This window comes from Rhinatrema bivittatum, chromosome 1, assembly GCF_901001135.1.
Source record: "Rhinatrema bivittatum chromosome 1, aRhiBiv1.1, whole genome shotgun sequence".
Lineage (NCBI taxonomy): Eukaryota > Metazoa > Chordata > Amphibia > Gymnophiona > Rhinatrematidae > Rhinatrema > Rhinatrema bivittatum.
This window is the reverse complement of record NC_042615.1, coordinates 384,208,265-384,231,412: the sequence shown is the minus strand read 5'-3', so window position 1 is coordinate 384,231,412 and position 23,148 is coordinate 384,208,265. Positions and strand designations below refer to the sequence as shown.

The 23,148-nt window shown below is 47.3% G+C and overlaps 1 protein-coding gene across 2 annotated transcripts in view; it reads right to left on the bottom strand.

Moving 5' to 3' along the window:
- The window catches only part of KCMF1 (potassium channel modulatory factor 1), a 401,452-nt gene that overhangs the window by 168,496 nt on the left and 209,808 nt on the right, over positions 1-23,148 (bottom strand). For both annotated transcript variants that reach the window (XM_029601298.1, XM_029601308.1), the window contains exon 3: positions 6,917-7,056. In XM_029601298.1, coding sequence (XP_029457158.1) covers positions 6,917-7,056 — 140 coding nt within the window. The remainder of the gene's footprint in view (positions 1-6,916; positions 7,057-23,148) is intronic.

Below are 23,148 nucleotides of genomic sequence, written 5' to 3'. Positions count from 1 at the left end.
GCAGAAAGAGGCATTTTGCTCACCAAATGCTGTTCCAGCAGCACCCATTGTTTCACAAAAGCTTTCCTGTGAATATCTACCTACTAAATATCTACCTACTAAAGAATTTTGTTACCTTTATTTATTCATTAGTACTTTATTTCCCCAGTTCCGTTTTTGATCCAAGTTTTTCTCCCTTGTTCAATGTAATCGCATTCTCACATGCTTGTTTAATGTTCTAATGTAAACCGAAGTGATATGTAACTTTGCTACATGAACTGCGGTATCTAAAAATGTTAAACAAATAAATAAATAAATAAATAAATATCTGAGAGGCTGTAACTGAGAGGTTGCATAGTACCAGCCCAAATTAGGGAATCTTAAACTCCTCCCTGACTTTAGGCTGATATATTACCAAGCATTATAGTCATGGTGGCCTATGCCTCCAAATAAAAACTTTTTTCTACCATAAGTGTAGGATGGTAGAAGAGACAGATTGGGAGAGTTATAAATAAATACAATAAGCGGGGAGGACACTCATTTTGACAATAGTGATGCGACTCAACCATGAGATGGGCTCCCTAATCCATTTCGCCAGATCCATATCAATAGCTTTTATTAAAGGGACATAGTTTAGAGAAAGTAACTCATGTACATTAGGTCCCAGACATACTCCCAAGTACTTGATTGTAAGCTTAGCCCACTTAAAAGGGAATTGCAATTTAAGTTTCCAAGCCTCAACATCCCCCAATATAATATTCAAGATCTGATTTGTCAAAGTTAACCTTAAAACTAGAGACTGCGCTGAACTGGTCCATTTCAGCAATAATACCCTCCAGGGAAGCAAAGGGATCTGTGAGAGTAATCAAAATATAGTCAGCAAAAAGATAATTGGAGGTTCAAATCCCCAATCCTCACACTTGAGAGGACGTCTAAACCCTAGATGCAAATGGTTCCAAAAATAAAGTGGAGAAAGCAGTCATCCCTGTCTCATACTTCTCCCAACCTTAAACCATAGACCATGTCCCCCGTTGACTTTAACACAAGCCATAGATAATAAAGTTTGCCCACCTATTGCATAAAGAGAACCAAACCGCATTTTTTCTAGCATTTTAAAAAGAAAAAAAATCAATACACCATGTCGAACACTTTTTCTGTGTCAACAGATAGCAAAATAGAGGGAAATTTGACCCACTTTATGCACCAAAATGATATAAAAAATTTTGCAGACATTGTCCACCGCCATTTGCTGGCGTATAAAACCAACCTGATCAGCATGTACCAGGTCAGCTGTGACCTTATTCAGACGTTCTGCTAAGATTCTGGCCAAAATGTTTAGGTCTAAATAAATAAGGGAGATTGGGAGATATGACCCACAGAGAGAAGTATCATGCACTGGGCTTGGCAATAGCAGAGATGCCTGCCACTTTGAAATTGATTGGGAGGGATGCACTGTCTCAAATGTGATTAAACATAGCTGTTAGAAGGGCAACCAAAATGGAAGAAAAATGTTTATAATAGCTACTGGTAAACCCACCAAGGCCGGGAGACTTGCCTGACTTAATTTAATGACTTGCATCACCTCTAATGTACTTATGAGACTATTTAAAAACTGTTGCTGATCTTTAGTAAGATGTGGTAGAGACACATTGGACAGATAGCCATTGATAGCATCCTTAGCAATAGAAGTATATGTGCTATGAAGGGAGGCATAAAAGGACAAAAAGCTTGTCCTAATGTCGGCAGATGAGGTGACAATCTCTCCTTTTTCATTCTGAGTATATAATACCTTCAGGTTCCTGGCCAAGAAGCCCCCAGTTTTGTTACCCCCTTCAAAAATTTTCTGTTTAGCCAGTTCAAGTTTATGAGCCCATAAGATCAGCATCTAATGTATTCAGTTCAGAGCGGACGGCTGATATTTCAACAACTATCTTAGGGGATTGATTCAGCATGTGGATTTGGGACAAGTTGGCAATTTTCTATAATAAAGCAAACCTTAATTTCTCTCTTTCTTACAAAAGGAGGCCCAAGAAATCAAAATGCCCCTCATGACTGTTTTGGAGCCTTCCTAGACCACCCCAGGGAATTCTGAGGCAGAAGTATTCAGGTGAAAATATTCCTGAAGATAGGAACTAAAGATCTTGCAAAATTTCTCATCCTTCAATAAACTATCATTTAGCCGCCCAGAACATTTGTCCCACATCAAGTTTCTGTAATGTAAAACAAACCAATAGGAACATGATCAGTCCAGGTTATATTACCTTATCCCAACCTCTTGTACCCTATTTTCAGCATTTTGACTAAAAAATAGTCAATAAGTGTCCCATGTGGAGGGGAGTAGAAAGTATACACCCGTGATGAGAATGGGTTTGTCGGTTTCGAAAAGGCAGGGATCTTCGAGGGGCAATGTACATGGAATGATGAGTTCCTGTAGGGTCGAAAACATTGGGAGCCTCTGCCCCTAGTTCTTCTGGGGGAGGGGCAATGGGATCTTTTACCCCTGTCTTCCGGTAGCCGAGGCACTGAGGATTCACCCCACTTGCTGGCTAACTTCTCTAATTCGCATCCAAATGGGAGAGGTCCCTTAAAGGGCATTCTTGTGAGATTTGCCTTAGAAGTCGTGTCTGCCGACCAGTTCCACAACCATAACTGCCTTCTGGCTGCCACTACAGAAGCTGCTACTCAGACTGAGGTACACACCAGTTCTGAGCTTGCGTCCGTCAGGAAGTCTGCTGCAGGTTCGATCGTTTCACCGGCATACATTCCGGAATTATCTGCCTCTCTCGATAGGAGCAAGCAGGAACGTGCCACCAGCGCGCAGCAGGAAGCTATCTGCAGTGTCTGCATTGAATGCTTGCTTAAGGATTGATTCTAATCGTCTATCTTGAGTGTCCTTCAATGCCGGCCCTCCCTCCACAGGAATGGTTGTTCACTTCGAGATGGCGCAGACCATGGCATCCACTTTCAGGAAACGCAGGCATTCCTTGGTCACGGGTTCCAGAGTGTAGAAGGCTTCCAAGGCCCGACCTCCTTTAAAGCTTGCTTCCGGGTCATTCCACTCCAGGTCAATCAGTTCCTGGATGGCTTCCATCATTGGAAAATAGCATGAGGCCTTACGAAGAAACACCAAGATTTATTATTTATTTATTTAATTTCTTTTACTATACCGATGCTCAAGACTAGGTCTTATCGTACCGGTTTACAATGTAACTGAGGGGAAACCAATTAACATCAAGGTAGAAAGTAAAGTTACATTAAACAGGGAGCATAAAACCTGGGCAATGGAAGACAGTACAGAGTTTAAACTAAGAAACAATTAGAGAGAGATAAATATATAAATCAACAAAAACTGTAAGATACAAAAACATAGGTTTATCCTAGGCAGTTATTAGCATGGTATGTCCAGAGGGAGAAGGAAAGGGTGGGGGAGTGAGAGTCAGTGATGGTTGAGGAGATCCTTCAGCGGTAGGCTTCTGCGAACAGCCAGGTTTTCAATTTCTTTCTGAAAGTTGAATGGCATTGTTCTTGGCATAAGTCTTGTAGAAGTGAATTCCAATGTAGTAGACCTGCTGTTGAAAGAGCTCGCTTGTGAATAGTGTTGTGGACCGATGATTTGTTGGGGGGGGCCTTGAGCGAACCTTTGTAGGCAGTTCTGATCGGTCTTGCGGAAGTATGTAATTCAAGTGGGAAGGTGAGTTGGAGAGTGGATTGCTGGTAGACGGATTTGTGGATGATGGTGAGAGCCTTGAAAGTATTCTATATTGGATGGGCAGCCAGTGTAGAATTTTAGTATTGGTGTGATATGGTCCTTGCGACGAGTGTTTGTAAGGATCCTAGCCGCTGCGTTTTGCAGCATCTGAAGAGGTTTGGTGGACGAAGCGGGCAGACCAAGTAATAGAGCGTTACAATAGTCGATCTTTGAAAACAGTATGGCTTGAAGCACCGAACGGAAATCCTTGAAGTGTAAGAGCGGTCTAAGTTGCTTCAGGACCTGTAGCTTGAAGAAGCATTCTTTGGTTGTGGCGTTAATGAATTTTTTGAAATTCATTCTAGAGTCAAGGGTGGCCCCAAGATCTCTGACCTGGTTTGCTAATGGGATGCTAGCATTATTTGCGAGGGGGTTGTTTTCACAAGGGGAGATAACCAGTAATTCCGTTTTGGAAGTATTTAGGACCAAATTGAGACTCGAGAGCAGAAGGTTGATGGTGTGTAAGCAGTTGTTCCAGAAATTAGAGTAGAGATGGGGTCTGAGATGGGGGATTATGATTTGTACTTCTTTGGGGTTCTTCTTTGGTTCCGCCATAGGGTCCATGCCTGGGATCCCCAAAGTCTTCAGGGTCTGTGAAACAAGGGCCGGTAATTCATCCCTGTGGAAGAAGCGAAGCATTGTTCTGGATGGTTCCAGGCCTGGAGGGATTTCACCTTCTTCCAGTGAGGCACCATCGTCGTCTGAGGTGTCCGGGTCCCTGTCAAATTCTTGGAGAGGTGAGGCATGTCTCGTGGCACCCGAGTAGGGGCCGGGAGGGTCAGGTGCTCCTGGCTGGGTTGCAGCCAGGGCTGATTGCACCTGAATGAAGGCTTGCAGTCCCTGGAAAAATTCTAACCAGGAGAAGGCCCCTGAGTCCATGTTAGCCCCGCGGGGGGGGGGGGGGGGGGGGCGGCGGAGCAGGAGCTCCTGAAATGCCCTCTTGTGGAGATGCCATTTTGGAGTTACACAGGTCCGGGGTGCTATCATATGTAGTAGTTCCGGATTCATCCAGACTGTGAGGGACCTGACTTTGGTACCCCTTGGGCTTCTTCGCAATGATGGCACAGACAGAACTCTAGTTCATGCTGCGCGGCTCTGATGTGGCAGGCTGTGCAAAGAGAATGCCTTCTGAGCTTCTTGGATGCCGGTGCCATTGTCTCTGTATATAGATGCACAGGTAATATGTTTCAAGATGCGCGCAGTTATGCACGTGGGCACTGTGTGTGCATGTAATTATGCACCCAGTGTGTGCTCGATTGTGCGCACATCTATATTGGATGCGCCCAAGTTGGGCACATTGGCTGTCCGGCCTGACCTGTGCGTACTGCCGGTTGAGAAGGGAAGATGGCGCAGATGCCCCCGCGCGTAAGATGAAGCCCCCAAGGGTCTCCACATGTCTAGACCCCAGCACCGGATCGTGGCCTAGCCCAACCAAGGATCCTTAACCCGATCGGTGCTCTCTTTTTACCTCGCCGGAAGAAAAATGGAATCTGTATGGCAATCCGAGCCCCGGAAACCTTAAAGTTTTCTGCTTACCTGGTCTTGGCGCTTACCGATCGCGTGCCGGGACGGTCTCCAGCTGCGGGGGGAGAGGGCTTTACCTTCACCGCCGCGCTCGGTTGTGCACCCTCTGCCTTTCAACCACTCTGGGGGCTAAGTCCATGCCGGGAACTGGCTACTGGACCAAGGCACACCTCTGAGGGATATCAAAAACCACCTCAGGAATTCTCAACTGGGGGAGGGACCCTTAGGTATCACTGCAGGAGAGTAGGGCTCGATCTTCGTTAAGGTAAAAAAATGTGTCTTCTTTGCTTTAATTCTTAACACTGTTCTAAGTGTGTGGGATAGTGTCCGCATCTGCTAGGAGACAGAGATACTGAAGAGCTGAGGTCACTGCAGGGGTATATCTAGGGTGGTGTCAGCTTTGAAATCTGACTCAGTCTCCCATCTGCTAGCAGAAGAGCACATAACCCACTGGTCCTGTGTCCATCTGGCTACACGCTAGGAAATAACACATTACAAAGTTGACTGGTAGCTGTTGCATCGATGATTGTTGCCAAATTATTGCATGAGACATATGGTCAAATTTAATTCTAAATCGTTGATACAATGCTGACCTTATTCCATCAATTTCAGCCCGCATAAAAAGATCTGGCTCCACAGCCATCCCCAATACACCTTTAGGCTGGGCCACAACTGTATCCTAATATGTTCACCGATGGACATGGAAAATTTACTACAGGCCATTTAAACCACAAGACTTCTGTTTTCAAAAGATTCAGAACATGTTTATTATGAACCAACCAAGGGAGATGGGGGGGATCAATACTATCAGTTGAATTGTCTCCACTGAACTTAGGTCTCCCCATATCAAAAAAGATGCCAAAAAATATATGGTGTGTATATTGTTGCTGACAATGGATAGCAATGAGGTTGGCTTTTCCTGAGCAGTGATGAGCATCTTCTGTTTGAATGTGAAGCCACTGACCTACTTCAATATAATGAGAAAAACTGACCCAGCAAAAAAATGTTTTGTTTTTTATTTTTTTTTTAAAAAGACAACCAAACAGACAAAAAATATTAAGCCAGGTAGACCATTCAGCCCAATTGCTACAGATAAAAAAAATAAATAAATGCCACAGATCAACTCCACAAACAAGGAAGAAAAAAAGTAAAACTTAGATAAGTGTTTAAAAAAATAAATCCTAACTAGGAGAAGCTAAGGAGATTTTAAAGCCAAAATCCAAAGAAAAGGCAAAGTGAAGACTTGAGATAAATACAGTAGGGTTGCCGACAGAAAAATACATATAACCACCACAGCAGATAAAAAGAAACCATGAAAAGCTGCAGGGCAGTGGCACTGTGGGAAGTCTCGCACAGGTATAATAAAGGCCTTTTGATCTTTTTAGCAAGCTCTGGAAGAAATCATACATGGTCATGTGACCTACTTGTGTAACTGTGAACCTGCTTGACTTCAAAGAAATACAAAAATACACACAAAAATAAAATGTGGCCACACCATTTTTAGAAAAAATTTTTAAATAAAACTGGAGACAAAATCCATGCACAGTGAATACAGACATCTGCAAAATACAAAATGAAAGAGCTCCAATTTTCTGGCTGTAAAATAAGGTACTTTTAGTCAATTTCATACAGTACTCATTGTTCAGAATGAATACTTCAGCTTACCACTTCTGTCGATGTTTCTGCATGCTCTGAAGTAACATGCTCCTGTAGAGATGTCTCAGTATAACCCATTTTCCCACAATAAGGACAAGTAAAAGATTGCGGCTGCTCTACGGAGAAAGCTTCTCCACCATAATACAAATCTGAAAAGAGAAACCAGAGAACTTAAACTGCATTCCATTCAGCTGTACGCTGCCTTACAATATGGTGGGAGGAAGGGACAATAGTGAAATACAATTTGGCTGCTCCATTTCAAAAGCTGACTACAAATAGGTGGAACTATAGCACAAGAATAGAAGCTAAGGACCTCAAATTTAAATGGAACTTAAAATGGCACAATTCATTTATTTATATTCCATCTTTTGAGACACTTCAAAGTGGATTACATTCAGATACCCACATTTTCACTCTCAGATGAACATTTAAATTATCTATTGAGTTACATCAGAACATACTTCTCTATTTTATGGTGAAACAATCTAGCACACTGTACATCTTTCAATGTACTTTGGAAGTACATTGAAATGTACATTGTATGTACTTTAAACCAGCTTCATTTCATGAAAGAATTTAAAGAGAAAAACAAGTATTTTTTTTTAATTATGGCTGATGGGGAACTTAATGTTTAATGTTATTTGATATACCACCAAACATCTAAGCAGCTTACAATTAAATGTTATATTACAAATATGTTGTAATAATCCCAGCTCTCCACATTCCCAACCTACAAAAATATAACAGGTGCCTAAAATAAAATCCAGCCAAATTAATTCTCCTCCCCCCAAAATAGAACCCCCTAAAAATTCCTTCCCCAACCCAATCCCTCACAGTCAGATTACCTACAACCTAAAAGAAACAACTTTTAGCTAAAAACAAAAAGCCATGTATTAGATATTTTCCTGAACTTCTCATAGTTTAGTACTATCCAGAGAAAGCAGAGTTGCTTACCTGTAACAGGTGTTCTCACAGGACAGCAGGATGGAGCCAATCTCACAGGACATCTGATGGAGCCAATCACGGAATACTTTTGTCAAAGTTTCTAGAACTTTGACTGGCACCTACTGGGCACTCCCAGCATGGGTCTCCCTTCAGTCTTATGTATAGCAAAAAAGAACGTGCGAAAAATATCATAAATCACAAGCGTACCCAACTCCGCGGGGTGGCGGGCAGGTTTCGTGAGGACTAACATCCTGCTATCCTGTGAGAACACCTGTTACAGGTAAGCAACTCTGCTTTCTCACAGGACAAGCAGGATGGTAGTCCTCACATGTGGGTGAATAACAAGCTGAGGATGCCCGCACATGTACCGAAAACACCCAAAGACGTGCAACAGGCACAACAACAGGGGTGATTTTCTTTGGTATACAGGCAGCCTGAATATCCCAGCAGGTGTAGAAGGAAGTTGGATATTATGCTGAGTATAGATTGCGTAGAACAGACTGGCCAAAGATAGAATCTTATGTACCAGCCTTGTCTATGCAATAGTGTGCTGCAAAGTTATGAAGAAAACTCCAGGTTGCAGCTTTGCAGATATCAATGAGAGGTACAGAACAAAGGTGTGCAACCGACGTTGCCATAGCTCTAATGGAGTGCGCTTTAACTCAATCCTGAAGCAGAAGGCCTGCTTGCTGATAGCAGAAGGAAATGCAGTCCGCCAACCAGGAGGACAGGGTCTGCTTTCCGACCAGGGTTCCCAGCTTAAGCTTATCAAAGGAAACAAAGAGCTGGATGGATTTCCTATGGCCTGCAGTGCGTTCCAAATAAAAGGCAAGCGCACGTTCACAGTCCAAGGAATGCAGAGCCCGCTCAGCAGGAAGTGAGTGGGGCTTTGGAAAGAAAGTAGGCAGCACTATGGATTGATTTAAATGAAACTCAGATACCACTTTCGGTAGAAATTTAGGGTGAGTGCGAAGGACCACCCGATCATGAAGAAATTTCATGTAAGGAGGGTATGTAACCAGCGCCTGCAGCTCACTGATCCTGCGAACAGACTTTAACGCCAGAAGGAAAAGGATCTTCCAAGTGATATGCCACAATTCGCAGGAATGCAGAGGCTCAAATGGAGGTTTCATAAGCTGTGCTAAAACCACATTAAGGTCCCAGGACGGGGCCAGTGGATGGAGAGGAGGCTTCAGGTGAAGAAATCCTTTCATAAAGCGTACCACCAGGGGCTGTGTTAAGAGACATCCCCTGTACCCTTATGGAAGGCGGCCACCGCACTGACATGCACTCTGATAGAGGAGGTTTGTAAACCAGACTCCGAGAGATGCCAGAGGTAGTCTAAAAACTGATTCGTGGGACAGGTAAAAGGATCTAACCCCTTTGAAGTGCACCACAATGAGAATCTTTTCCATTTTGAATGATAAACACCTTCTCGTAGAAGGCTTTCGTGAAGCTACGAGGACCTGAGATACAGATTCCGAAAGATTGAGAGGCTGAAGGATCAACCTTTCAACATCCAAGCTGTCAGTGACAGGTTGGGGTGGCGCAATTGGCCGTTCCTCTGAGATATCAGGGCCGGGTCCGAGCCTAGAGGAATCTGTGGACATAGTGAGAGATTCTGAAGGATTGGAAACCAAGCCCAACGTGGCCAGTAGGGGCTATGAGAATCATTAGACCCCTGTCCATGCGTAGCTTCACGAGAGTCTTGCTGATGAGAGGAAGTGGTGGGTAGACATAAAGGAGACCTTCCCTCCAGGACAGGGCGAATGCGTCTCAAGGTGGAATGTTGCGACTGCGATGGAGAGAGCAGAAGTTGTCCACTTTGCGATTCTGCAGAGACACGAATAGGTCGATGGTTGGATGCCCCCACTTCTGGAATAAACTGTCCGCAACTACAGGGTTGAGGGACCACTCGTGGGGCTGAAACTCCCGACTGAGATTGTCCGCTAGAACATTGTCCACACCTGCCAGGTAGGTCGCTCTGAGAAGCATAGCCTGGGATAGCGCAAAGGCCCAAATTTGTGCCGCTTCCTGACAAAGGAGGTAGGATCTGGTTCCTCCTTGTTTGTTGATGTACCACATTGCTACCTGGTTGTCCGTCTGGATCAGGATTGTTTTGTTGGACAAACAGTCCCGAAACGCAGAGAGAGCAAATCTGATTGCTCGGAGCTCCAGAAAATCTATTTGATGTTGCGACTCCTCTGCTGACCAGGTTCCCTGAGTCTGCAGGCTGACATGTGCTCCCCCAACCTAGATTGGAAGCATCGGTCGTCATGATCATTTGAGGTTCTGGAGCTTGAAAGGGCAGACCTTGAAGGAGATGGGACTCCAGGATCCACCATGCCGGTGAGAGACGAAATCACCTGGTGATGTGGACAATGTTGGACACTGGATGAAGTGCCTGTGACCACTGGGACTTTAATGTCCATTGAGTTACTCGCATGGCTAGACGAGCCATTGGGGTTACATGGACCGAGGATGCCATATACCCCAGCAAGACTAGTAGATGATGAGCCGTCGTGGTTTGACGAGATCGTATGTTCTGTGCCAATGACGCCAGTGTGTGAGCTCGGTCCCTGGGAAGAAAAGCTCTTGCTTAGACTGTGTCGAGATCCACTCCGATAAAGGAGAGGAACTGAGATGAAGTCAGGTGAGATTTCTGATAATTGATTAGAAATCCCAATGAGAGTAGTAGTTGCACTGAAAGGTGGAGGGAGTGAAGAACTCCTTCCGATGACTGAGCTCTCAGCAACCAGTCGTCCAGGTAAGGATACACATGAATGCTGATGCTGATTCTAGGCCAAATGGGAGGACCTTGTATTGAAAATGTTGGTTCCTGACAAGGAAGCGGAGGTATTGTCTGTTAGACGGGGTAATTGCGAAGCGCATGTACACGTCTTTTAGGTCTAGAGAGAAAAGCCAATCCCCTTGCTGAAGAAGTGGAAGCAAAGAGCCCAAGGTTACCATTCGAAATTTCTCTTTCCGAAGATGTTTGTTTAAGGCCCTTAGGTCTAATATTGGGCGAATTCCTCCCGTCTTTTTGGGGATGAAAAAGTATCGGGAGTAGAATCCGTGTCCTCTTTGGGCAAGAGGAACCGGTTCTATGGCATTTGCTTGCAGCAGGGAGGATATCTCTTGCTGCAGTTGAAGACAGTGATCGGAAGAGGTCCACCCCGGCCATGGTGGAGTATCCAACGGAATGGAGAGGAAATTTAGATGGTAGCCATGAGCGACAACTGCTTGCAGCCAGCAGTTGGTAGTGATGGTTAACCACTTGGTGGAGAAATGGCATAAGCGGCCGCCCACAGGTAGATTGGGCAATGGAGTATGGTCTTTGCTCTGAAGTTGGGAGTCAAAATCCTGTTGTAGAAGGTTGGGAAGGAGCTTGAGCTTTCTGAGCTCGAGGCTGGTGCGTTGTGGACTTCTGGAAAGGCCGGGATGGGCGACCTCAAAATGCCGGTGGATAGTATTTATGGGTCCTGTAAGTCATCCGTTTAGTGTCGCACTGGAAGGAGCGTTTGGATGAAGTGGAAAGATCCGCCTGGGCTGCCGAGAGCTGACAAAGCGTTTCACTATGGTCCTTCAGCTGGGCCACCATCTCTTGGATTTTATCGCCGAACAGGTTATCCCCTGTGCAGGGGAGGTTGGTCAAATGATCCTGCACTTCAGGACGGAAATCATAGGATTTTAACCAAGCCCAGCTGCAGGTGCTGATACCCGCTGCAGATAAACGGGAGGCCGTGTCGAAGATATCATATGCCGAGCAGACCTCATGTTTTCCCGCGTCAAATCCCTTCTTTAGGATGGAATTCAGCTGGTCATGAAGCTGGTCTAGAAGGGACTCTCCAAACTCCTGTAGCTGTTTAAACAGGTTACGGGTGTACTGGGTCATATATAATTGATATGACGCAATGCGCAAGATAAGTATGGCCCCGTGAAATATCCTGCAGCCTAAAGCGTTGAGGAATTTCTGCTCCTTCCCAGGTGGTGCTAAAGAATAGGGTTTTGGACACTTGGCCTTCTTTTGGGAGGACTCCACCACCACAGACTGATGAGCTAGCTGTGTTTTCTGAAACCCGGGGAAGGCTGGACCAGGTAAATAGCATCCATCTTATGGTTTACAGGAGGAGCTGACCCAGGATGCTCCCAGTTGTGCTGCATCAGGTCCTGCAGCACCTCATGAACTGGGACGGACATGATTTCCTTAGGGGGATCCAGGAATTGCAGGACTTCTAGCATTTTATGCCTGGAATCTTCCTCCGTCTGCAGTTGGAAGGGGATAGTCTCCGCCATCTGCTTTATAAAAGTAATAAAGGAGAGGTCTTCTGGCAGAGACTTGCGCCTTTCATCTGGAGGAGACGGCACCAATGGAACTTCTGTTGAGTCCTGGGTATCCATGGAATCATCCGTCCAGGGATCATAGGGCTGATCCCCTGCATCCCTCGGTGGTCCAAGTGGAAAACTTGGAACTTCTCCAGCCAGAGGTCGAGGTTGGACAGGTATCAGTGCTGGTATCAAGGGACCTGGTCTGGGCATCAAGAACCGGCCTCAGCACCGGACGCCCAGGAACAGATGGCATTGGGGATTTCATTGGTGGCCTCGATGGTGGTACTCCCGATGGCCCCGGAACCGGCGATGTATCCTCCTCTACCGATGAAAGCGGGATGGGCGTCGATGGAATCATCGGTAACTGATTTTCTCGGTGCCCCTGGTAGGGCACCAATGAGCAGATCCAGCTTATCCAGGAGAGGCAGCAGCACCGGAGGCTTCGGTGCCGGTGCCGGTTCCGGCAGAGGCACCAGTGCTGGAGTCTGTGGTCGCGGAAGGCTTTGGATCAACTGGACCACAGCCTCTTGCACCATCCGATGCAATTCCTCTCTCGGAGCGCTGGAGTGGTGAGCTCCAGGTCCAGAGTGGGAGGCACTACGGGCAGAACCGGAGGGTCCACCGATCCCAGTGGAGTCTCGGTAGCCCCTTCCACCGAAGGCGCGGGACGCCTCGGTGCATCCGGCTTCGAGGGCACTGGGCGCTCCTCGACTCGGGTCTTTTTCCATCGGTGGTTCCGTCGATGGCTCCACCGACATAGTGGAAGCGGAGGGCACCGGCCTTCGATGTTTATGCCGGTGCTCCTCTCGATGGTCCGCTCTCCCGATTCCGGCATCAATGATGTAGACGCCAAGGATAGAGAGCGATCAGGTGTCTTCGGCCTCGGAGCGACGTCGATGCTTCAGCGATGATCGAGTCGATGGTACCTGAAGAGACAGGCGATGGAATAAAAGTGCCATCTTTTACATCCATGCCTTACTGCCCTTCGGGGTCATTTGAGCACAATCGGTACACGTATCCACATCATGCGACGGCCTGAGGCATAAAACACAGACTAAATGAGGGTCTGTGATTGACATAGTCCTCGGACAGACAAACCCGTCACCATCGTGGCCGTCGAAAAATTTAGGCCGGCCACGGTTGGCACTGACAAGGCCTACAGAGGTCCCCGCCGGGAACAGATCAAAAAACGATGGTAAACTTACCGCACAACCCGGTATTCGACGGCGAAGAAGGGAGACCCCTAGGGGGTATAAACTTTTACAAGTTTTGAAAATAATTTCCTGAGGAAATTTTCTAGTCAGGAACTGTGAAGAGCTCCAAAAATCTGCATGGCTATTACCTGTGCAGGAAAAAAAAAAAAAAAGAGAGACTGAAGGGAGACCCCTTCTGGGTGCAGGTTGCCATGCTGGGCATGCCCAGTAGGTGCCAAAGTTCTAGAAACTTTGACAAAAGTATTCCGTGATTGGCTCCATCAGATGTCACCCACATGTGAGGACTACCATCCTGCTTGTCCTGTGAGAATACCAGTTACCTGTTAGCAACTCTCCTTTCTCCATGGGCAAGCAGGAAGAATCAGACACACATAGGGACTTACAAACTAAGGGTTATATTGAAGTCCCTTGTTCGCGCTCTCTTTAAAACCCACACAAATGAGCACATGGCAGGAAAGAGTTGAACAAAAAGTTTTTAAAAAGATTTTTTAGTACTGACTGGCCACATTTATCATCATGGTAAAAGTCAGCATCCAGATGCTAGTACTAAGCAAATATGTACTCAGTTTCATGTAGAACTTTACATATTTCTTCAACAGAGATAGAACAAAAGGGAACTATAGTTGCTATTATTTTTCTTATACTGCACACTTTTACATGGCCTTCTAGGGAGAGGCCTGCCTGGGTATAGCAAAGAAACAATAGTACAAAATGCAATTTGCAATTTTATGTTTTGTGACTGCTACTCCAGGGTCTGTTTGGATCAAATAAACAGCCAGGTGAACTTTCTCTAACATCTTTAGTGCTGCTGATATAGAAAGAGAACTGTGTGCACAGAGCAGGAAAGAGATACCAGGGTGATAGTATTGGATGATCTGAAAGCTGCAAAGTAATATGACAAGGTGATAGCTAAGGCTAGAAGAATGCTGGGCTGCATCGAAAGAGGCATAACCAGCAGGAAAAAGGAGGTGATATTGCCCCTGTACAGGGGTCCTTGGTGAGCCTCATCTGGAGTACTGTGTTCGGATCTGGAGACTATCTTTAAAAAAAGAGAGACACAGGATGTCCAAAGAAAGGCAACCAAAATGGTGGGCTGTCTGCATCAAAAGCCATATGAGAAGACTAAAGCATCTAAATATGTATACCCTGGAAGAGAAAAAGGACAGGGGCTTTAATGGAGAAATTACTTACCTGATAATTTCGTTTTCCTTAGTATAGACAGATGGACTCAGGACCAATGGGTATAGTGTACTCCTGTTAGCAGTTGGAGACGGATCAGATTTCAGTCTGACGTCAGCCCCTAGTACATATACCCCTGCAGGAAGTGCAGCTCTTCAGTATTCTCCTCGAAAAGCATTGTGGATATATGTGTGACTGACTGATTGATTAACTTAATAATTTGGTTAACTTGAATAACTTGGTTAAACGTTCAAACTTGATTAACTTGATCTGGTTGATTGATTATAGCTGGAGACCACCAGCGTACTCAACCGGAAAGCGTTGACACCCGGCAGGGTGGATGCCCTAGGTAAATGAAAACATGGCTTACTCTTGAATTATTTGAAGACCATGCGAAATGGCAGCCAAGGGTGGGATGATGAGTCCATCTGTCTACACTAAGGAAAACGAAATTATCAGGTAAGTAATTTCTCCATTTCCTAGCATGTAGCAGATGGACTCAGGACCAATGGGATGTATAAAAGCTACTCCCGAACTGGGTGGGAGGGTGCCCGTGACCCACTTAGTATTGCCCTTGCAAATGCTGTGTCCTCCCTAGCCTGAACATCCAGACGGTAGAATCTGGAGAAAGTATGGATGGAGGACCATGTAGCCGGCCCTGCAGATCTCGGCAGGTGACAGCATTCTAGTTTCTGCCCAGGATACTGCCTGGGCTCTGGTAGAATGGGCCTTGACCTGTAGAGGTGGTGGCTTGCCAGCTTCTACGTAGGCTGCCTTGATTTCCTTGATCCAGCGGTCGATGGTTGCCCGCGAGGCCGCTTCCCCTTGTCTCTTTCCGCTGTGAAGGACGAAAAGGTGGTCCGTTCTTCGTACGGGTTCAGACATTTCCAGGTATCTGGATAGGAGTCTGCCGATGTTGAAATGACGTAGACTACGGGCTTATTCCGAATTCTTCAAGCCATCTGTCGTTGGTAGCGAGATGGTCTGGGTTGAGGTGGAAGTGAGAGACCACTTTGGGGAGGAAGGAGGGAACCGGCTCACGGCAGGACAGTGCTTGTAGTTCCGAGATGCAGCGGGCTGAACACACTGCCAGCAAGAACACCGTCTTTAGGGTTAACAGGCGGAGGGACAGGCCTCGGAGGGGTCTGAAGGCGGTTCCCGCTAGGAAGTCCAAAACTAGATTGAGATTCCACTTTAGTGGTGGGCGAATGTGTTTGATTCCTTTCAGGAAGCGTGACACGTCCGGGTGAGAAGCTATGCTGTCGCCCTCGCTCTTGGAGCCGTAGCATGACAATGCGGCCAATTGTACCTTGATGGAGTTGAGGGACAGATCCTTCTGTAGTCCATTCTGTAAGAATTCCAGGATCACGGGAACTTTAAATGACGTGGCTTGATATTGTGGTCTTCGCACCAGGCTTCAAATACTCTCCAGATCCTTATGTATTTTAACAATGTTGAGAACTTGCATGCTCGGAGGAGAGTGTCCATTACCGCCCCGGAGTATCCACTCTCTCTCAGGCGGGCCCGCTCAATGGCCAGACCGTAAGAGAGTTGAGCTGGATCCTCGTGGAGGATCGGACCTTGTTGTAGCAGGTCCTTGTGTGGGGGCAGGTGTAGAGGGTTCATTGCCAGCAGTCTTCTCATGTCTGCATACCAGGGTCTTCTTGGCCAATCCGGAGCCACCAGAAGAACTAGTCCCTTGTGTAGTATCTTGTGAATGATTGCGCCCAATAGGGGCCACGGCGGGAAGGCATATAATAGAGTCCCCTGTGGCCAGGTCTGTACCAGGGCATCGATCCCTTGGGACTGTGGTTCCCGCCTGCGGCTGAAGTTATCTGGATTCTTGGGTGTTGGATCTGTTTGCCAGAAGGTCCATGTCCGGTGTCCCCCACAGATTCACTCTCAATTGGAAGGCTGCAGACGAAAGCCTCCATTCTCCTGGGTCTAGACTTTCTCTGCTGAGGAAGTCTGTCGTGATGTTGTCTTTCCTGGCGATGTGGACGGCGGAGATCTCCTGGAGGTTTGCTTCCGCCCATGCCATCAGGGGTTTATTTCTAGGGACACCTGTTGGCTCCTGGTTCCCCCCTGCTGGTTGATGTAGGCCACTGTCGTGGCGTTGTGCTACATTACTCTGATCGCCTTGTTTCAGAGTCTGTGAGCGAACCGCAGACAGGCTTGTCTGACTGCCCGCGCTTCTAGGTAGTTGATGTTCCATCCCGCCTCCTCTGTGTTCCACTGCCCTTGGGCGGTTAACTTCGCAGTGTGCTCCCCATCCTCGTAGACTGGCATCTGTGGTGAGTAGGGTCCAGGTTGGGGAGGATAGTCTTGATCCCCGGCTCATGTGGCTGGCCTGCAGCCACCACCGTAGTTGGGTCCGAACTCTGCCTGGGAGTAATAGACGTATGGTGTAGTTCTGGGACCGTGGGCTCCACCGTGATAGGAGGGAGCGCTGTAGGGGCCTCATGTGGGCTTGCGCCCATAGCACAACTGCCAGGGTGGATGCCATCAGCCCGAGGACTTGCAGGTAATCCCATGCTGTGGGACTAGGATCGTTCAAGCAAGGTTTGCAGCCGGTTCCACAATTTTGATCTCCTTGTGGGGGTCAGGCTGACCTTATCCTCTTTGGTGTCAAATTGGACTCCTAGATATTCCAGCGATTGTGAGGGCTGTAGGGAGCTTTTGTTTGTGTTGACCACCCATCCTAGGCTCTCCAATAGATTTATGACTCTGCTGGTTGCTTGGCGGCTTTCCTCCGGTGACTTTGCCCTGATCAGCCAGTTGTCCAGATAAGGGTGCATGAGGATTCCTTCTTTCCTCAGTGTTGCCGCCACCACTACTATTACCTTGGTGAACGTCCGGGGTGCTATGGCTAACCCGAAGGGTAGTGCCTGGAACTGGTAGTGACGATTCAGGATTTTGAAGCATAGATAACGCTGGTGTTCCTGATGAGTTGGGATGCGTAGGTAGACCTCCGGAAGATCCAGGGATGTGAGAAACTCTCCCGGTTGTATCGCCCTTATTACGGATCGTAGGGTTTCCATGCAGAAGCGGGGAATCCTCAGGTGATGGTTGACCGATTTGAGGTCCAGGATGGGCCTGAATGTTCCTATTTCTTAGGGACGATAAAATAAATGGAATAATGTCCAGTATTTATTTCGTGTGGAGGCACTGGGGTTATGGCCTTGAGGGCCAGTAGCCTGGACAGTGTAGCTTCCACTGCCGCCCTCTTGGAGAGGTCGTGACAGGGGGACTCCACGAACTTGTCCGGAGGGATTCGTAGAAAATCCAGGTAGTACCCCTCCCGAATGATGGCTAGGACCCACTTGTCTGAAGTTATCTCGACCCATCTGCTGTAGAATAGAGCTAGTTTGCCCCCTATGGCTTCTTCCCTTGGGTCGGCTGCGGCTGGGGCCTGTACCCGAGCTGGTTCCCCTCTTGTTGTGCTTGGTCCGAAAGGACTGGTTCCTGCCCGTAGGGCGGGGGCTTGATAGTTGCTCCTGTAAGAATTGAAGCGCTGTGAACTTCTGCCCCTGGAGGACCTGGGGAAGGGTCGCTGGTTTCTCTTAGTCTTATCCTCGGTAGGCGCGGCAATGGGGACTCGCCCCATTTGTCGGTCAGTTTCTCTAGTTCGCAGCCGAACAGGAGGGATCCTTTGAAGGGCATCCTCGTGAGGCGTGTTTTGGAAGATGCGTCGGCCAACCAGCTTCGGAGCCAGAGTTGCCTCCTGGCCGCCACCGCAGAGGACACTCCTCTGGCCGCGGTGTGCACTAGGTCGGAGGCAGTGTCCACGAGGAATGATACTGCTGGTTCCATGTCTTCTCCCAGGGTGTTGTTCCTGGTTTGTGATAAGCAGGCATGTGTCACCACAGTGCAGCAGGCCGCAATTTGTAGAGACATAGCGGCTATTTCAAATGACTGTTTGAGGATGGACTCCAGCCACCAGTCATGTGCATCCTTGAGCGCAGCTCCTCCCTCCACCTGGATGGTAATGCACTTGGAGACCGCGCAGACCATGGCATCAACTCTTGGGCATGCAAGAAGATCTTTGGTTGCCGGGTCCAGGGGGTTCAGGGCCGCCAAAGCTATTCCCCCCTTGAAGGTGGACTCCGGAGCATTCCATTCCAGGTCAATCAGCTGCTGTGCAGCTTGTAAGAGGGAAATGACGAGAAGTCTGTCGAAGACCCTCCAGCAAAAGGGTTCGGTTTAGGTTCCCCCGAAGTACCTGGGCCCGGGATAGCGAGCTCCGTCAGGCGTTTGTTGACCAGGTCCGGGAGCTCGTCCTTTGTGAAGAAGCGTCTCATGGTTCGGTGAGGCTCTGTCCCCAGGGGGGGAGCTCCCCCTCCTCTAAGGGTTTGGCTTCCGCCTCAGAGGTGTCCGAGTCCCCAAAGTTGGGGCCTCTGGGTCGTGGAAGCCTGTGCCTAGGTCTTGAAGGGCCTGGGGCATGAGGGTCCTCCTGTGGAGCATGTGGCTGGTCAGCCTGAGGTTCAGTTTGCATTTGAACAAAGGCGTGAATCCCCTTGAAGAACTCCACCCATGAGATCGACGGTGGGTCAAAGCTGAGGGGCGCTGGTTCCTTGGGGGTCCCCGTCTGTTGGGAAGTCCCCCTGGCTAGGTCCGGTGTACCCCCTGAGGAGCTAGAACTTGGCCCTGGGTGGGACTGGCCTTGGACTGGGTCTCCCAGGGCCTCTTCGCACTGCGTGCACAGGGCGTCGGCCTCCTCGCTTTGTGCGGCTCTGATGTGGCATGCTGGGCAGAGGCCTTGAGCCTTTATCCCTGTTTCTGGAGGTGCCATGGCTGTTGGCATGTAAACTCTTATGCGCTCCGGTGCACTTAAGATGAGCGTGTAGTTGTGCGCGCAGCTGTGCGTTCAGCCGTAGATACGCGCCCGGCTCTGTGCACGCAACTTATGCGTGCAAGGTTTTATGTGCGTGTAAGTTTATGCGCACAAGTGCTTTGTGCACCTAGCTCAATTGTGCGCTCTCGAACGGCGAAGCGAATAGGGCAAAGATGGCGACGGCGAGCACGCGGGCAATATTGCGACCCCCCCTTGGAGGGTCTCCACATGGGTAGACCCTTGGAAATAGCCGGGGCCTGGCCCTGTTAGGGCGGATCAACCTGGTGGCACTGGTCCCAGCCGGTGACCTGTGCTCCTCCTCGATCCTCGGAGACCGGATTCAATCAGAAGATTTCTACCTTACCTTGTCTTCGGCACTTCCCTGTTTCGTCCTGGGCGGTCTCCAGCTGCGGGGGGGGGGAGGGCAAATACCTTCACTCCGTGTTCAAGGGTGCACCCGCTGCGTCTCAGCCGCGCCCGAGTATCGGGGGCTAGGTCCTCGCCGCGATTCGGCCGCCCGACCAAGGCTTACCTCCGAGGGACCACAGAAATCACCTTGGGAATCTCAACTGGGGGAGGGACCCGAGAGTATCACCACAAGAGAGCGGGGCTCGTCTTCAGGTAGGTTAAGAACATAAGAAAATGCCATACTGGGTCAGACCAAGGGTCCATCAAGCCCAGCATCCTGTTTCCAACAGTGGCCAATCCAGGCCATAAGAACCTGGCAAGTACCCAAAAACTAAGTCTATTCCATGTAACCATTGCTAATGTTAGTGGCTATTCTCTAAGTGAACTTAATCTGGATTTTCTTCTTTGAATTTGGTTCTAATGCTGTGAGAGCGTGCAGATAGTCCCTAACTGCTATGGAGACGGAAAATATAGAATACTGAAGAGCTGCACTTCCTGCAGGGGTATATGTACTAGGGGCTGATGTCAGATTGAAATCTGATCCGTCTCCAACTGCTAACAGGAGTATACTATACCCATTGGTCCTGAGTCCATCTGCTACATGCTAGGAAATAGACATTTAAATACTTGAAGGGTATATAAATGAGGCATGTGATTAGAGCCTTTTCCAATGGAAGGAAAGCTGTAGAACTAGGGGTCATAATATGAAACTCCAAGGGGTTAGACTCAGGAACATCAGGAAATATTTCATCACAGAAAGGGTGGCAGATGCATGGAATACCATCCCAGGAGAGATGGTTAAGATGAGAACTCTATCCCATGCTCTTTTGAATTAAACAGAGAATCCCTAGTAGCTAAAGGATGGAAATGAAGATAAGGGTAACCTGCACAGAGCGGCAGTTATTACCCTTGACAGAAGGTATGGGATAACCCGCACAAGGCAGCAGATACATTTAACAGAATAAATTAAAAGAATACATAAAGCTTGCTGGCAGACTGGGTGGACCACTTGGGTCTTTTTCTGCCATCATTTACTATGTTTCATTATAATACACAGGGGTCCCTAAACTTGGTCCTTGAGGGCTGCAACCTAGTTGAGGTTTCAGGATTGCCACAATAAATAAGCATTAAGACTATCTGCATGGGGCATCATGTGATGCGGTGAACCCAGGTGGACGTTTCCCTTCAGGCTCTGGTGCCATCCCTTCCTGCTGCCTAGCTCCCTGCTAATTTGAAACTGGAGGCATAAGCTGCATATATGAATACTGACAGATGACAATCTCCATCTGATATGCCCATAAAAACTACTAAAAACAAAAAAGAGAAAAAGCCAGGTCTGGCAAAGCCAAAATGGCGAGAGCGGCAGGGAATACTTCGCAATGCGTACTGGATGAAGTCATGGTGATCACCATAAAAGCTGTAGTATCTGAAGCGATTACAAAAAATTAGATGAGATATTGGAGCAAATCTCGGAGCTAAAAAATACATTATCTGAGTTTGGACCATGGATGGATACCTCACAAGGTTGAGTGTCATTCGCAGAAGACGAGACCCTGGCCATTGCAAATAAATTACAAAAATTGGAGAAAAGGGTGGAAAGTGCAAGAAGATAAAATAGACGAGTTGGAAAAGAGATCAAGGCGCAATAACTTACGCTTTCTGGGCTTTCCCGAACTAGAAGACGGTAAATTGGCTGAAATCTTGTCCACTTGGCTTGCCGACATGCTAGGCCTGCAGGGGCTTAAAGGAGACATCATAGGGAGTACACAAAAAAAAAAAACAAAAAAAACAGACTATCAGAGGCCCAAGCTGTTATTTTATAGGTTCAAACCATACACTGCACAGTGATCGCGAAGTTCTTAAACTGGGACCACAGGCAGGCAATCTGGCGGGCTGCAAGAAAAACTTAATGGAAATTTAACAACCCAATTCGACTCTTCCAAGATTTCTCCTCCCAGGTAGCCTCAAAATGTCTGTTTGCGCTAAACTGGTGACAAAATAAGTGCGCGCTTCCTTGCAAGATTGCGTATATGGAAAGATGGAGCTGTGCGTACATTTGATTCGGTGCTGAAGGCCCTGAATTTCATGGACATTTTACCAACTGCCTGAGGAAGACGTTACAGAGGGAGATTAAAGCGCTGCTTGACAGAAATGGAGAATCGTGATGGGGCTCCCTCAGATTTCTGCCAACTCTCAATCTTCCAATCGTACGATTATTTTAACAGTTTTGTATTTTCTTTAGGCCCCGAAGTTGTTTTGAACATTAAGAGTGGCTCAGGTAAGCGGAACTTCTTTGCTTCCAGATATTCAGAGGCGAAAAATAGTGTCAGTTCGCAAGGCAGGAAAAGATGTGTGTTAACTACTTTTTCTCTCAATCTGACTGAACCTTGCATATTCCATTGATGGCAAGAAGTGCTAAACCAATGGATCCCATGCACGACTACCGATACAAAGCATTAATTTGCAGACAGAGACTAGGGATTCACTGCTTCCTTAAAGAGAACCTAATATTCAATAATAAATATTAACTATTAACAATTAAGTTGAGTCTACAGTTGCAAGGTCTAACTAGAGAAAACAAATGTTTTCAGAAGAATTTAACCTTTTCTTTTTTTCACAGGTTTCCAGAGTCATATGGAACAGCAGAGGATATGAATCAGGGAAACATTACTGGAATATTTGCTAGATTTGGTTGTTCATGAGTTTTTTTGTGTTCAAGGATATTTTATTTTCTTTTACAATTTTGGTGGTTGAAGGAAGGGATGGCACCAGGTCACATGTAATATGACACTGGCTCTGAGTGAAAAGAGTTAGGAATATAGGAAAATTACAGGGTGTTTGGGGTAGGAAAGGAGGAACGAAAATTGGGAGGAGGGAAGGTAAGTTTTAGAGGAAAAGTAATTCCCAAAACATCTACTTCTGCACGGAACATAATAAGAGTAGATAGTAGGGTATCAGTATTTTGAATTGTGAAATAGAAATGTGGGTCACGGCTGGGTGTCTCACATTTGGATATGGCTCTCAGGTTTACCAACTGTCTAAAGGTACCAGATCCAAGAGTGAGGTCACTAAAATAATTTCCTGGAATGTTAATGGGCTGGGCTCCTTGCTCCGCGAGGGCTGAAAATGAAGTAGGTTGTTGCTGCCTTTAGGGTTAGAAGTGGAGGCTGCTGCTGCCGCTAGTTTGGGGGGGGGAGAGTGAGTGAATGAGCAAGCATGTGTGTTTGAGATCCTGTGTGTGTGAGATAGCATGTATGTGAATGATTGAGAGCATGTGTGTGATTGAGAGCTGGTTTAGGCGAGGGAGCATGTGAGTATGTGATTGAGAGCCT